This window comes from Diabrotica undecimpunctata, chromosome 7, assembly GCF_040954645.1.
Source record: "Diabrotica undecimpunctata isolate CICGRU chromosome 7, icDiaUnde3, whole genome shotgun sequence".
In the NCBI taxonomy this organism is placed as follows: domain Eukaryota; kingdom Metazoa; phylum Arthropoda; class Insecta; order Coleoptera; family Chrysomelidae; genus Diabrotica; species Diabrotica undecimpunctata.
This window is the reverse complement of record NC_092809.1, coordinates 133,257,066-133,269,613: the sequence shown is the minus strand read 5'-3', so window position 1 is coordinate 133,269,613 and position 12,548 is coordinate 133,257,066. Positions and strand designations below refer to the sequence as shown.

General features: G+C 34.7%; 1 protein-coding gene across 6 annotated transcripts in view; it reads left to right on the top strand.

Moving 5' to 3' along the window:
- Window positions 1–12,343, top strand: part of spdi (sperm antigen with calponin homology and coiled-coil domains split discs) — a 308,154-nt gene extending 295,811 nt beyond the window's left edge. For all 6 annotated transcript variants that reach the window (XM_072538257.1, XM_072538256.1, XM_072538255.1 and 3 more), the window contains 3 exons: window positions 911–1,073; window positions 1,914–7,609; window positions 11,301–12,343. In XM_072538257.1, the coding sequence (XP_072394358.1) occupies window positions 911–1,073; window positions 1,914–7,609; window positions 11,301–12,200 (6,759 nt within the window). In that variant the 3' untranslated portion in view covers window positions 12,201–12,343. The remainder of the gene's footprint in view (window positions 1–910; window positions 1,074–1,913; window positions 7,610–11,300) is intronic.
- Window positions 12,344–12,548: the final 205 nt, after the last annotated feature.

The following is a 12,548-nucleotide window of genomic DNA, read 5'->3' as shown; positions in this document are numbered from 1 at the left end:
AAAATACAAAACTACGCACAATTCAACCAACTGTTACCTCCATCACCATACCACATATGAGCAGAAAAGATAAGTAAATGTCGTTTTAAAAAATTAGTTATACATGTTTCTAGTTACGAAATAAATTAAAAAATATAATATTTGTGTAGAAATATTTATAGATTACACGAATGCAACTGAAACGAGAAAAAGGAGTTTTGGTCTGTTCAAGTTTTCTATCATTATCTGCTGATTTTTTTGCGTAACATGTGACACACCTACTTCTGGTCAAACTTTATTTATTTCATTGCCTCTATATGGTAAACTTCACGAGCATGTGGCATCTGTTGTTTTGGATTTGTTAGTCTAAAGAAATCTACCGCTTGACAAACAACTCTTCCTTGAAAGATGTGATGGACATGGTACTCTTGGTTACTTTTTGGTAAATTATATAGGCGTTAACAATAGCTGCCCCTACAAGGAGCTCAATTGCTATTGAGAGTTTATTTGGTCGGATATATCTACAAATCCTTTGCTTGTATTGTAGTCGACAACAGAAACTGCCTTTTCAACTATTCCTCCGCGCGAGAGTTGCAGCCAAAAGTAAAACATGTACATAAAAATTGATGATGGATTCAGATTTAGCAATAAGACATTTGGGAGTAAAGTATGTAAAGTAACGTAAAAACTTCCGCTTCCGAATATATAGGAGTAGATACCATACAGTTTAGTTTCTAGATTAAAAACAAATTAGTCCAGAACTATAGACAAGTCTGTGTCATCTAGTCAGAAAATATATGTAGTATTAACAGAATGAAACTACATACAGTACTTTTACTTTAGGCTACTGCGTATCCTCATCATTCCTTCCTTTCTCACCCTCTTTACTTGTCTACAGGCCATGTATTTATTTCATCTTTTTTTTTTTCAGAATGAAGAGTGGGAGAAATTCCAAGACGACCTTCTGACTTCAGTTAGAGTTGCGAATGATTTCAAAACTGAAGCTCAACAAGAATTGCAGCGTATGATCTTGGAAAATAAACAATATAGAGACAGAGAAAGACAACTAAAAGCTGAAATAGACAAACTAAAGGGTGAGTATCGTATATTGCTTTTAATGGGAAAGGAATCATCAAACAAGCTAATGTATATTACTATAAAAATTAATCTGTAGTACAGAGGTTGTGGTTGATTCAGTATCAGTTAAGATAGACCCAAAAACAATGTGTTCTTCTCAACACGATTTTTTTATTTCAATTTTGAAAATCGTATATTGAGAACGATTTCCGAAGTAGAAATCGCAATGTCAAAGTAAACAGGTGTATGTTTGATTTAAATTGGAGTTAATTGCCATTAAATAAAGTAGACAATAGAACTACGACAAGAAAATACTTTCAGGACCATAATGTAAAATAGATAATTTTTACAAACGTCATTAAAAACATTTAATTGTTAAGCAACAGTTACGCTGTAGTTTTGTACCTCGTCTTATCTTATGAAGGTTAATTGATACATAAAGAAAAGCTGATGACTAATAAGTAGTTTAGAAAATAATATCTTGGTTTATTTTAGAGAACAAAAAGCAAAAATTCATGTCATAATAACATAGATTAATCACTTTTACAACCTCAACAAAATTTAAATACCATTTTTATATTGATATATATATATCGTTTGTATGATTCCACATTTATAGCTTATTTGTAATTGTACGCCTAGACAACAGTTTATGTATTTAACGTTACGCCATCACTTCTAGACTAAAACAGTGCATTTATCGAACAGTGATATCAGTGTGAGTGATTGTGCGTTAGTGTATGTGCTTAAACAACCTTCTTGTGCCTTAAAACTGTCTCCAATACTGCTTTCTGTGTTTGTGCGCGGTAGAAAACATTGAAAAGACTTTACTTTTCTGTATTTTATTCCTAAAATAGGTGGAACGTTAGATTCAACCAACAAAGACAACTTAGAAATGGATCTGCTTATAAAGCGACCTAATAGGCGCCGAGATCGGCCTCGACAGAATTCTGGAAATGCTTCTTCCAGCTCAAAGTCAGATAAAACAACGCCTCCACCGTCCCAAGCTAATACTGTTCGAAGGAGGGAAAATAGATCATTAAAGGCGAAACGATTAAAGACACTGTCGGTGGAAGAAGAAATGTTGCTGAAATCACTCAACAGTTACCATGCCGATATAGACAAAACAATACCAGATGAGTTTCTCACAGAGGAACAGAAAGTGATAAGAAAACTAAAAATTATATACGAGGATGACTACTTAAAGGTTAAACCGGTGGCACCTAAACCAAAGAACCAGCTAGCGATTAGTAAACCACTACTTGATTCAGTTCTGACTAATCCTAAGTTAATGGCAATCTTGAAAAATCCAAAAGTAAAGACCATTGAAGATATGGCGTCGTTTGAGAAAGAAGCCCCAGAAATCAGACATATTATCAGAGACATAGATAGAGCCGCGAGAGGCAAGAGTGAAGATTATACCAGATCGGAAAAAAGAATTTCTCTTATTGGTAGGAGTATGAGTATGAATCAAGTACATGAGATGGAAAACCTTAACAAAAATTTAAGATTGTATAGGACAGTGGAAACTGAAGATCTAACCGAAGAAAATAGTCCTACTATTGAACACCGAGTATCAAGCTTGGTACCGAGCGATTCAGCTTCAAACTTCAACAAAAGATACTCAGATTTTTCTCTTGTAGTAAAAGAGAGTATCCCAGAAAACATCTTCAATCAAAACGTTAAGTACTCCACTTTAGAAAGAATTGTCAAGACAATTCCTAAAAATGTACCAGAAAGTAAATTGAGCAACGAACAAAGATTTGCTTTAAAATTACTGTCTGCGTTGGAAGAAAGAAAGAACACTCTGAAAAAGAATGATAAAGCCAAGGGTCTACCTATCAGCAAACCAACAGAAGAATCCGTCCTTAGAAACCCTAAGTTAAAAGAGATTATTTATGATCCGGATATAAAGGAGGTGAGAAGAAAGTCAGAAGGTTATGCTTTTACTCCAAAAGTGGAAGAGACTCTACGTGCATACAAAAGCTACGACAATATTATGTTTACATTCGACGAAAAACGACGACCAGTGAATATGTATAATACTCCCAGCGAAACATCATCTGATACGTTTTCTAGTGCTGAATTCAATGTTGATACCAGTGAAGTAGGGCCGTATGAGTCTTTTTCTGCACCTTGGCAACCACCTCCACGAACACCAAAACCCCCAAGAAATGTAGAGTTTATCACTTTTTCTAAGCAAACGTCTGTCGAGCAGAAAGGAAGTCCTCGTCCAAACAGTGTTGAAGTGCTTGTTACTATACATAAAGTATCTTCAGACAAAGAAATAAATAAACCTGGTGCGATGTCGACGACTGAAGTAGAAGTAGACAAACGTAAGACCAAGGAAAGATCACCAGACTTGGATTCGTTAGTATATAATGACACCATCAAAAAGAAACCAAAAGGTATCAAGGAAGACGAGTTAAAAGTTGATCTGCTTCAAGATAAAATTAAGAAATTAACCAACCGCGAAAAATTAGACCAAACTAGCAAGAAAAATATGTTAGAAGCGGAAACTTCTACAGATAACTCTCATAAAATAGATAAGAATGTCATTTACCCCCCACCGCTGCATTTTGCTACAGTCGAAACTGTCGATATTGCTCCGATTGAGACTTATAATTCACTAGAGTACAATGATACCTTTAAAAGATCTTTTAAAAGAGGAAAATCATCTAGCGAAAATGAAACTGATCGAATGGCTACAGTAACAGTAAGTGATACAGATGAAACGATAAAGAACATAACTGAAAAATTTGATACGATCCATAAACTGATTCAAGAAGATAAACATTTCATCGATACATCGATAGAGAAAGAGCTACATAAAAATAAAGACGATATTGGTAATATAGAAGAAAGTGTATTATTGAGAGACAAATCTGATATACCTAAAAATACTACAGATTTTGTAACTGGACCGGAAGATTTTATTAGCACAGAAATAGAACAACTCTCTGACGATATATTAGACGGAGGACCAACACACTCACCTGCCTACGATTACCGTGATATACTGAAAGAAAATAGGTTCGGAGTTACTTCACCCTTGAACTATCGGATGAGCTATAAAGATGTTGTGAAAGAAATTAAGAACAGATTCTCTGTTAACGAAGAGGACTTTTCAAATAATAAAAAGAGCTCTGACGAAGCTGACCATGGTTCGAGGCCGGTATCTGAAGAGGTTCAGATAAGGCGTAGTAAGAGTAGTATAGACAGGGAAATGGAGCACATTTTTGAACACTATCTTAAAACTAGGGTATCTCAGATTATCAAACAGACTGAAAGTAAATCGCAAGTAGATCCTGAACTTCAATTAGAAGCGCCTATCGCTCCTCCAATGTCAACTAAGAAGCCTGTTGAGGCAGATTTAGAAGAACCACAAACCTTGGAAATAAAACGTATTTCTCTACTTTCTAGATCATACAACTCGTCTGAAAATATAGCAGATAGCGAACCTGAAGACCATTGTTCTTCATCACATGGACTACAAACACCAGAAGCCAATAAAAGCAATGAAAGTGAAATTTTTGACTATTCTAAATTTTCACCCAAGGAACTCGCTTTCTCAGACGATTCTTATTTTGAACTAAAAGATGGTAGTGCTAAACGTATTGTAGCGTTCGAAGATTCAGAAGAAACTAATGAATTTGTTGAATGTGCTCAAGACAGCAGCACAAAAAACATTGCAGTTGAGAAAAATGCAGCGCAGATAGCTACAGTGACATATCAGAATACAGTACAATCAGTTGAAATATCAGGGCAGCTTTCCAAAGCAGTTAATGATGTGTTTGATGAACGTGATAAAGATGCTAGTTTGACTAATGTTAAAAGTGTAGAGGATAAAGAAAAGTTAACAAGTAATCTAGAAGCCCAAACCGTAAAACATTCTACTACGGAATCGGAAAGAAATATTGGAGAACCCATAACTAATGCACTAAATAAAAACTTATCTGAATCATCATCAGAACACATAGTTGCTGAAGATACTACAAAAAAAGTAACAAATCGAGTACAATCTGTAACTATATCACATGATAGTGTTGGACAGTTTGCTGAGTTAGTGGGAAATGCTCCAGATATTATTAAAATCATTCAAAGAGAGTCTTTTGATCCGAAAACATACGACACTGCATCCTCCAACGAAGTAGTTGTAGATGGCATAGATGAAAACAAAAATAAAGCTTTAACAGCAACATATACTGTTACAGATATCACATATGGTATACCTTTGGTGGCTAGCTTTACAACGAATAATGTTGAAACAGCAAATATCTCTACAGAATCAACTAATACAAGTAATGAAGAATCTTTATCACTTAATGAAGTTGTGGATATAAAAAGTTCCGATAACCAACATGGAGAAATGCGCAAAGAGATTGATAACAAAATCTCACCCATTCCAGATTTTAAGATAACACCAGGAGACGATTTTTCTCATCCTACAGATCAATTTGAGCTGACCGATGAAGAACTCAACATTATACGTCGAGCTAAAAAGCAAACGCTTTCCAGACCAGTATCTGGGCTCAATGATCAAGATTTGGAGCTTATTCGGTCCTTGTCACTCACTTACTTAAATGATGAGTCAGTAAATACTTCCAATAACGACATTGATAATCATAAGGCAAGTACAGATGTAGACACAGCTAAACAAAGTCCAGAAATAGTTGAAGATGATAAAGAATTATTAATGACAACACAGGATAAAGTTCCTCGGCTTATTTCTGATACCAGTCATGATAATAATAAAGTAAAGTATACGTTATCTTCTGAAACTACGACAGTTGAACCTGCCATTCCCAGAAATATGTCAAAAGAAAGGTCTCTTGCTATTAATCATCAAGTGAAGCTGATTTCCGAATCAGACGCCAGCAATTTACTCGAAGACGATAACATCAGTCTGCCTAAGACTAAAACATTAGCAGTAACTAAGCCAGACGCAGCTGATGACCTTGAAGCTTTCTTTGGTACTATTGGTACATCACGAATCGTACCAGGACATAACCATAGCCAGGGTAGTCCAAGCAAATCAAAGGCTGTACCAATTAGTAATCCCAAGGCCGCTGATGATCTAGAATCTTTACTAGGTGCGATTAGTACTTCAAGAGTGGTGAAAGGACATAAGGAAAAGACACACCTGAAGCCGGGTTTAAGGAGTCGGCATTTATCACCGAGTCAGGAAGATAAAATCAGTCTAAGTAAACCAGAAGCTCTCCCAGTAAGTAAGACAAGTGCAGCCGATGACCTTGAAGCTTTGCTAGGCACCATTAGCATTTCAAGGAATAAAGCACCGAAGAAAAAGTTGAATAAGACCGGAATACATAATATTTCATTAGAAAATATAGACGAAAATATTAAAATGGAAATTCCTTCGCCCGATAAAAAGATTTCCGTTCAGGTTGATGCCCCTAAAGTGATTGAGAAAGTAAATGCAGTTAATGATTTAGTTCAAGATAAAACAGATTTTGAAAAATCTGAAATAGTTGTGGGTGTCTCTTCCGATAGCGGTACTAATAAGGCCAAAGTAGACCTGATTAGCACTGAGGCTACTAAGAACGCTCTAGATTCTGACAAGCCTCAGATAGTTAGTGTTCAAATGGACCAAGATGGTAATATTGAAGATACGAATACATGTACTAGGATCAAGACAAATGAAGAAATGAATCAAAATGTACAAACAACTTCCCAAAAGGTTGTACAAAGTGGTGACGGAGAATCAGATAATTATGAAGTCAAATATAGCTCTGAAACGTCTGGTGTATTAGAGCCAAATCAGTTCAAAAATGTAATAAATGAATCGGGCACTTTAGAAAAGAGAACAGAGAGACATACTATTTTATTAAGAAATAAGAATATCGACAGAACAGAAGTGAAAAGCTTAAGTTTGGAAAAAGACGGAGATATTTTGAGCAGCAAAGTTTCACAAACAATAAGGTCGAGACCAAGATCAGATAATCTAACCGACAAACGTGTCAAATCATTCGCACAGCACTTTGAGCGTCTATCAAAAGAAAGACCTAAGAAAGAACCAATTTATGCAAACATAAATGTTTCAAAAAATCAACATTTTATCATGTCACGACACTCTGAATCTATTGAGAAGAAACCTTTACCTGTCCCTCGTTCTAGAAATCATGTCGGCAAGGATTTTGACAGTTTGAGTGACACACGTTCAACTGACAGTCATGAAGTGATTAAAAATATGTCGGAGCATAAAAATTTTAGTGAAAGCGAAAGACCATGTATCGAGGAAGTTGCGAGTTCCGTGGCGACTGTTTTAAAAGTACAAGGCCTTCCCATTAGTACCCAGTACTCTTCTGAAGATAGTACACAAGAAAAACAAGAATCTCAAAGTCATATTGAAACAAATGTTATAATAACCGATTCTACGAAAGATGAAGGTGACAAACAATCTGAAGTTGGAAAAATTGAAACACAGAATCTGGAGAAGACTACAGAAAAACCGCAACTGTTGAGTTCTGTGGAGAAGGCACAGCTGTGGAATTCTATGGAAAAGCCTCAGGATCAACGGGAATATAGCGGTGAAGTAAGTATTTAATTTTATTTATGATTCTTCTTGCGCGAACAAATGTGTTTATTTTAAATTCGTACTTTACTCTAACCCAAATTTTATTCTACAAACTATTTCTTGTTTTATTGATGAAGTTTTATTCTATAGTCATTAGTTTTTCCTTTTTTCGACAATATTTCTATTTTTTTATCAAACAAATTTGACATAAACTTGAACTTTATGGTAAATTGAATTTTTGGTTAACTTAAATTAGTCAGAGAAACGGTAGAGAAGAGACTCAAATAATACTATACAGATCAAGACTGTAAATATTAATTTACAGTCACATATTAAGGGTACATCATTAGTAGAACAGAGCTAGGGTCTGACAATCGTTCAATAGACAATTTTTTCAATAGGCTTTTCACACGGCATCATCATCATCCAGCCTTCATTTATCACGTCAACTGCTGGACATAGGCCTCCCTTAAACTCCTCCATTCTTTGCGATTTTGTGTTCTTTGTTGCCAATTTTTCGTGATACGCCTGATGTTTCGTGATACGTCAGCCCAACGTGTAAGTGGTCTTCCTCTACTACGTTTGTCTGCTCTTGGCCTCCAATGTGTAAATTTTACTTGTGCATCGCTTCTCATTTGTCTTCTTCGATCTAGCAGCGTTTCAGTATATGGGCTTATTTTACTATCTGATGTTCTTTTAGGACAGTGCACTCGGTGACTTTCTTGTAAGGCGTTTATGATGGAATTATTCAAGTCATTAAAATCGTTCTCGGAGGTTTCATGCATTAGTAACTTATTATTGATATGTGCCTGATATTGGTATGTTATCTAATGGGGGTGTCCAGATACCATGAGATTGATTTTTAATCATTATGTTTCTTTCCCTTTTTGTGTTGATTTGGACTTTCGCTCGTTGGTCACTGCTTGTGGTGAACTTGTTGAGTACTGTTACATCTTTAATTATTGGTTTTTTGTCACTTATAGACTTTCCCAGGTCCGTCTTCTGAGCATTTTTTTGTAAAAGAAGCTGTTCATGTTGAATAAATTATTCTGGAGTAGGAATCCTAGTAGCGTTTCTCCTTTGTCATTTCTTCCTGGGGAAGGGTAAGAGGTGGCATTCGGATGTTTGCAGAAATAGTTAGGTGATAACTTCTGTAATAATGATTGACTTATCTTCTCTCTCAAATAGGTCGGGAACATTAATAAAAAAATTAAATAATTTAAAAATGATAAAATAATTTAGTATTTATTGTTATTTTGCAGCAAGGGTATTAACTTAAAACATTATTAGCTAACCGTATTTTATAAAAAATTTAATTGTCCCTATTTTATTTTAGTACGACTTTATTCCGAAATGAATTTTAAAGTTATAAGCAATAAAAATAGAAAAAAAATCGATATTTTAAGTAATTTTTAAATATTTTAATTTATTTTCCCCGACCTATTTAAGAGGGAGGATGAGTCAATTGTTAGTACTAAAGTTATGACCTAACTATTTCTGCAAAAATCCGAATGTCACTTCTCACATCCAAATTTCGTCGTTTTTTTACAGATCCGCCCTAGTCTTAAGTGTGTTACCAACTTTTACATGGTAAAGGTTATGACATCTATCGTTTTTTCTATATTTTTTTTTGTTCCTACAATTTTTCTTCTCTTTTTACTCCAACGCTATTAATTAACAGAGTGGCAAATTTTGAAATTAAAGCTCTTCGAGCATTTACTTTTACCGTTTTTCTTAATTATTTAAAAAATCAATAATTAAAAATTAAAAAAGTAATTAGAATTCAATAAAAAATCATAAAAAAGTAATTAAAAAGCATTTTTAAATAAATTACAGCCTGATGTCTTTTTCCACACTCCTCCTTCCTTTCAGGTAGTAGGTGTAATTTAGGGTTTGTTTCGTTTCGGTTTTTATCAAATCTGTTTATATGGCTGTCCATGTCGTTCTTTAATCTTTTATTTTCTGGCTGATCGAGTAGATGTTCAATTCTTTTTTCACGTATTTATTTTTTTGCCTACCTATATGAGGAGGTAAAATGCAAACAAGCTTAAGTCACAAATAGGTAATTTTTCAGGGGTTGGGGGGGGGGGGGGGGGGCGAAAAACTTGTAGCTTTGCTCTGAAAAAGGATAATGAGATGTAATCGATGTTATGCAATAGTATTGGTTCCATGCGATTAAAATACTCATTTCAGTTAGGGTAGCTAAAAAACAGTTTAAAAAATTGATTTCGTTTTGGCAATAAGACTTTTTGCACGAACTCAGTGGAAATATGTCGTTTTGCACGTAAAATGTTGTGCACATAAGCTGATTTACATGTAAAAACAGTAATAAAGCAACAAAGTAAAGAAATAGTCACAAATTTCTTCCTGCTCCTCACCAGCAGCTGCTGTAGTGGGTCCATCACAAATCAAACTCTTGTACCAACCAAGGCGTGAGATCAGAAGTAGACCAGTCCTCTCCAAACATTTTTTTTTAAGTTTGTCAACATCTTTGGTCCTTTCTTTGGTTAACACATGATGAAGTGGTAGTTCTTCCAGTACCAACACAATCTTTTTGTAGACAAAAACACACAAACTTTTCCCTTTTTTCGGAGGTGTTCAATTTCTTCTTGTGTCCGGTAGCGAATTTCAATTCTCTTCAGTTTACTAATTGATTGGATGTCCTTATAGTATTTCACTTTTAACTCCTTCACACTGATCATTATATATTTTACTTAGTTTACTAATACTTAACTCACTACACCGATACAATCTTTTGGACTTCTTTCTGCTGTAATATGATTCAGTTCCTCTGAGCTTTTTTATGTACTATCTAACACTTTCCTTCTTCAGATAGTTCTTATTTTTTGTAGTGTCACCTCCTACGCAAAATGCACTGTTTTGCCTATGTTTTTTATTCTAGTTTCTCCAAAACCAACAACTGTGCGAAAAAATTTCAAACATACAGAAGTTTTAGCAGCAGAGATAATTAGAAAGAAGTATTGTATTGAGTACTTTTTCTCAGGTCCAGGTTTTTCTTTTTATTTTTGTTACCTGCTTATTTATATTATCTTGTCTTTGTTTGTTTGAAACTTCATAAAACTCTTCTTTGAAAGCTTTGATATAATTAGGCCTTATTTTTACGCACGTGAAATAATTATTGTGTGCTTACATAGTACAAAAACTAGGCCTATTTTAGGAGCTGCTTATCCGGTAATTTGTTTACTTTTCCTTTTTCCTCCTTTAACTCTTCTCTTTCTAGTCCCTTCATTTCGTTCACCAACACTTACACTTCCATCTGCACCATCTATTCTCCTTTAAATAATAACGTAATTACTAATAGTTTCTAAAGACGTTGACAATCTAAACAGTAGTTACAAAAGCTTTTAATACAAAACCCTTACATAAACTCAAATTTGCAAGACTCACTGGGTCAGCTGGGTGGCAATTGCAGCGCTTCTATTGGTTGGTTGGAAATAAGCCTGTTTGTATGGACCAGTACAGTTGAAATACGTTGTTTTGCATGTACAGGTGGTTTTTAACATGCTGTTGTCATTGGAAATAAATTTTTTTTCATCAATTAAATAGAATACAACAATTTAGCTACAAGAGAACAATGCATTGGCACATCTAACCCATTTTTGATTTTTGTGTGACTTAAGGCTGTTTGCATGTTACTTTCTCATATATTGTTGATGTATTATAACAATAAATATTTTCTTTTTCATAGGCATCATCATCATATTCTGTAATAGCGGTAACCAGTACAGCAGAAAAGTTGGATCTTAGAATACCATCTGAAACTCACGTAAATCCGATCCATGAATCCGACGCTTCAACGTTAAACCTCTTCAATTTAGAAGGTATGGACTCTGCCAGCATTGACGGCACTGATGTTGGTCTCTACAGATCCACCACACAGGAAATGAACAAGAAGATCGGATATGATGTAACCTACTTGGGAGAACTAAGCGACACGGATAGCTATGAAGATCCCAAGTTCTTGCTACAAGAAGATTCTCAATCTAAGCCAAAAATCGTAGATTTTGTTCCTCTGGATTACCAAACCCAAAACATGTTTCCGAACAGTAGTAATATTCCCGAATATCAGACTTTAGAACGAGAGAAGGTTTACCACGTGTTAAATTCTGCCCCTAAATCCATGGTTAACAAAGCAGATATTAAACAAGCAGATGATGTAGACGTTAAACACAAAAATGAAGACCAGTTAATAGAATCTGAACCAAACAAATTTCCTGAAAACGCGATTAAATTAGAAGGTTCTCCCGGTCAAGAAAAAAGTAAATCTGCAACTGATCTGAACGCTATTTTGTCTAAAAGTCAAACTAAAATGGATATCCCAAAACGCAACATTCCTCTCAGCAGTACAACCCAATCAAAAAGTAAAATTGATCTCCCAAAAGAACTCAAACCTAGTACCTTCTCGGCGGCCAAGAAGATTTTCCAAGAGCTAGAAGCAAAAAATTCGCCTAAGCATTCCTCGAAAGATTCTGAAACTATGAGGTCGAGTGTTAACGTTCCATGTTCAGAAAAGTCTGAAGTGTCGCCTGCCGTCCATTCCAGTAATAAAGAAGAATTATCACCAGAAGAAATTAATAAAGAGATATAGTATTCAAATTATTTTTCATTGTATGTGTGAAGCTTATTGATATTTTTTGTACAGTTTTGCATGGAAATATATTTTATAGTTTAATAACAAAATTATATTATAGTTCCTTCAAGGAATATTGTACTTTTATTTTAAAGATGCATTAACTTAACTTCGGCTAAATTTTGTAACGTAGTTTGTCCACTAAATTTGTGTTCAACGTTCATCTTAATTCTTACTTACATTGCAAGTCCATCTAAAAGAGTGTCATATATAGTATATATGTCATATATGTCATTCTATAGTTTTCGTTTGTGACACATCTGTCATTTTTTAGTCAAATCTCTTTATCTCTATTCCATTCCCTTC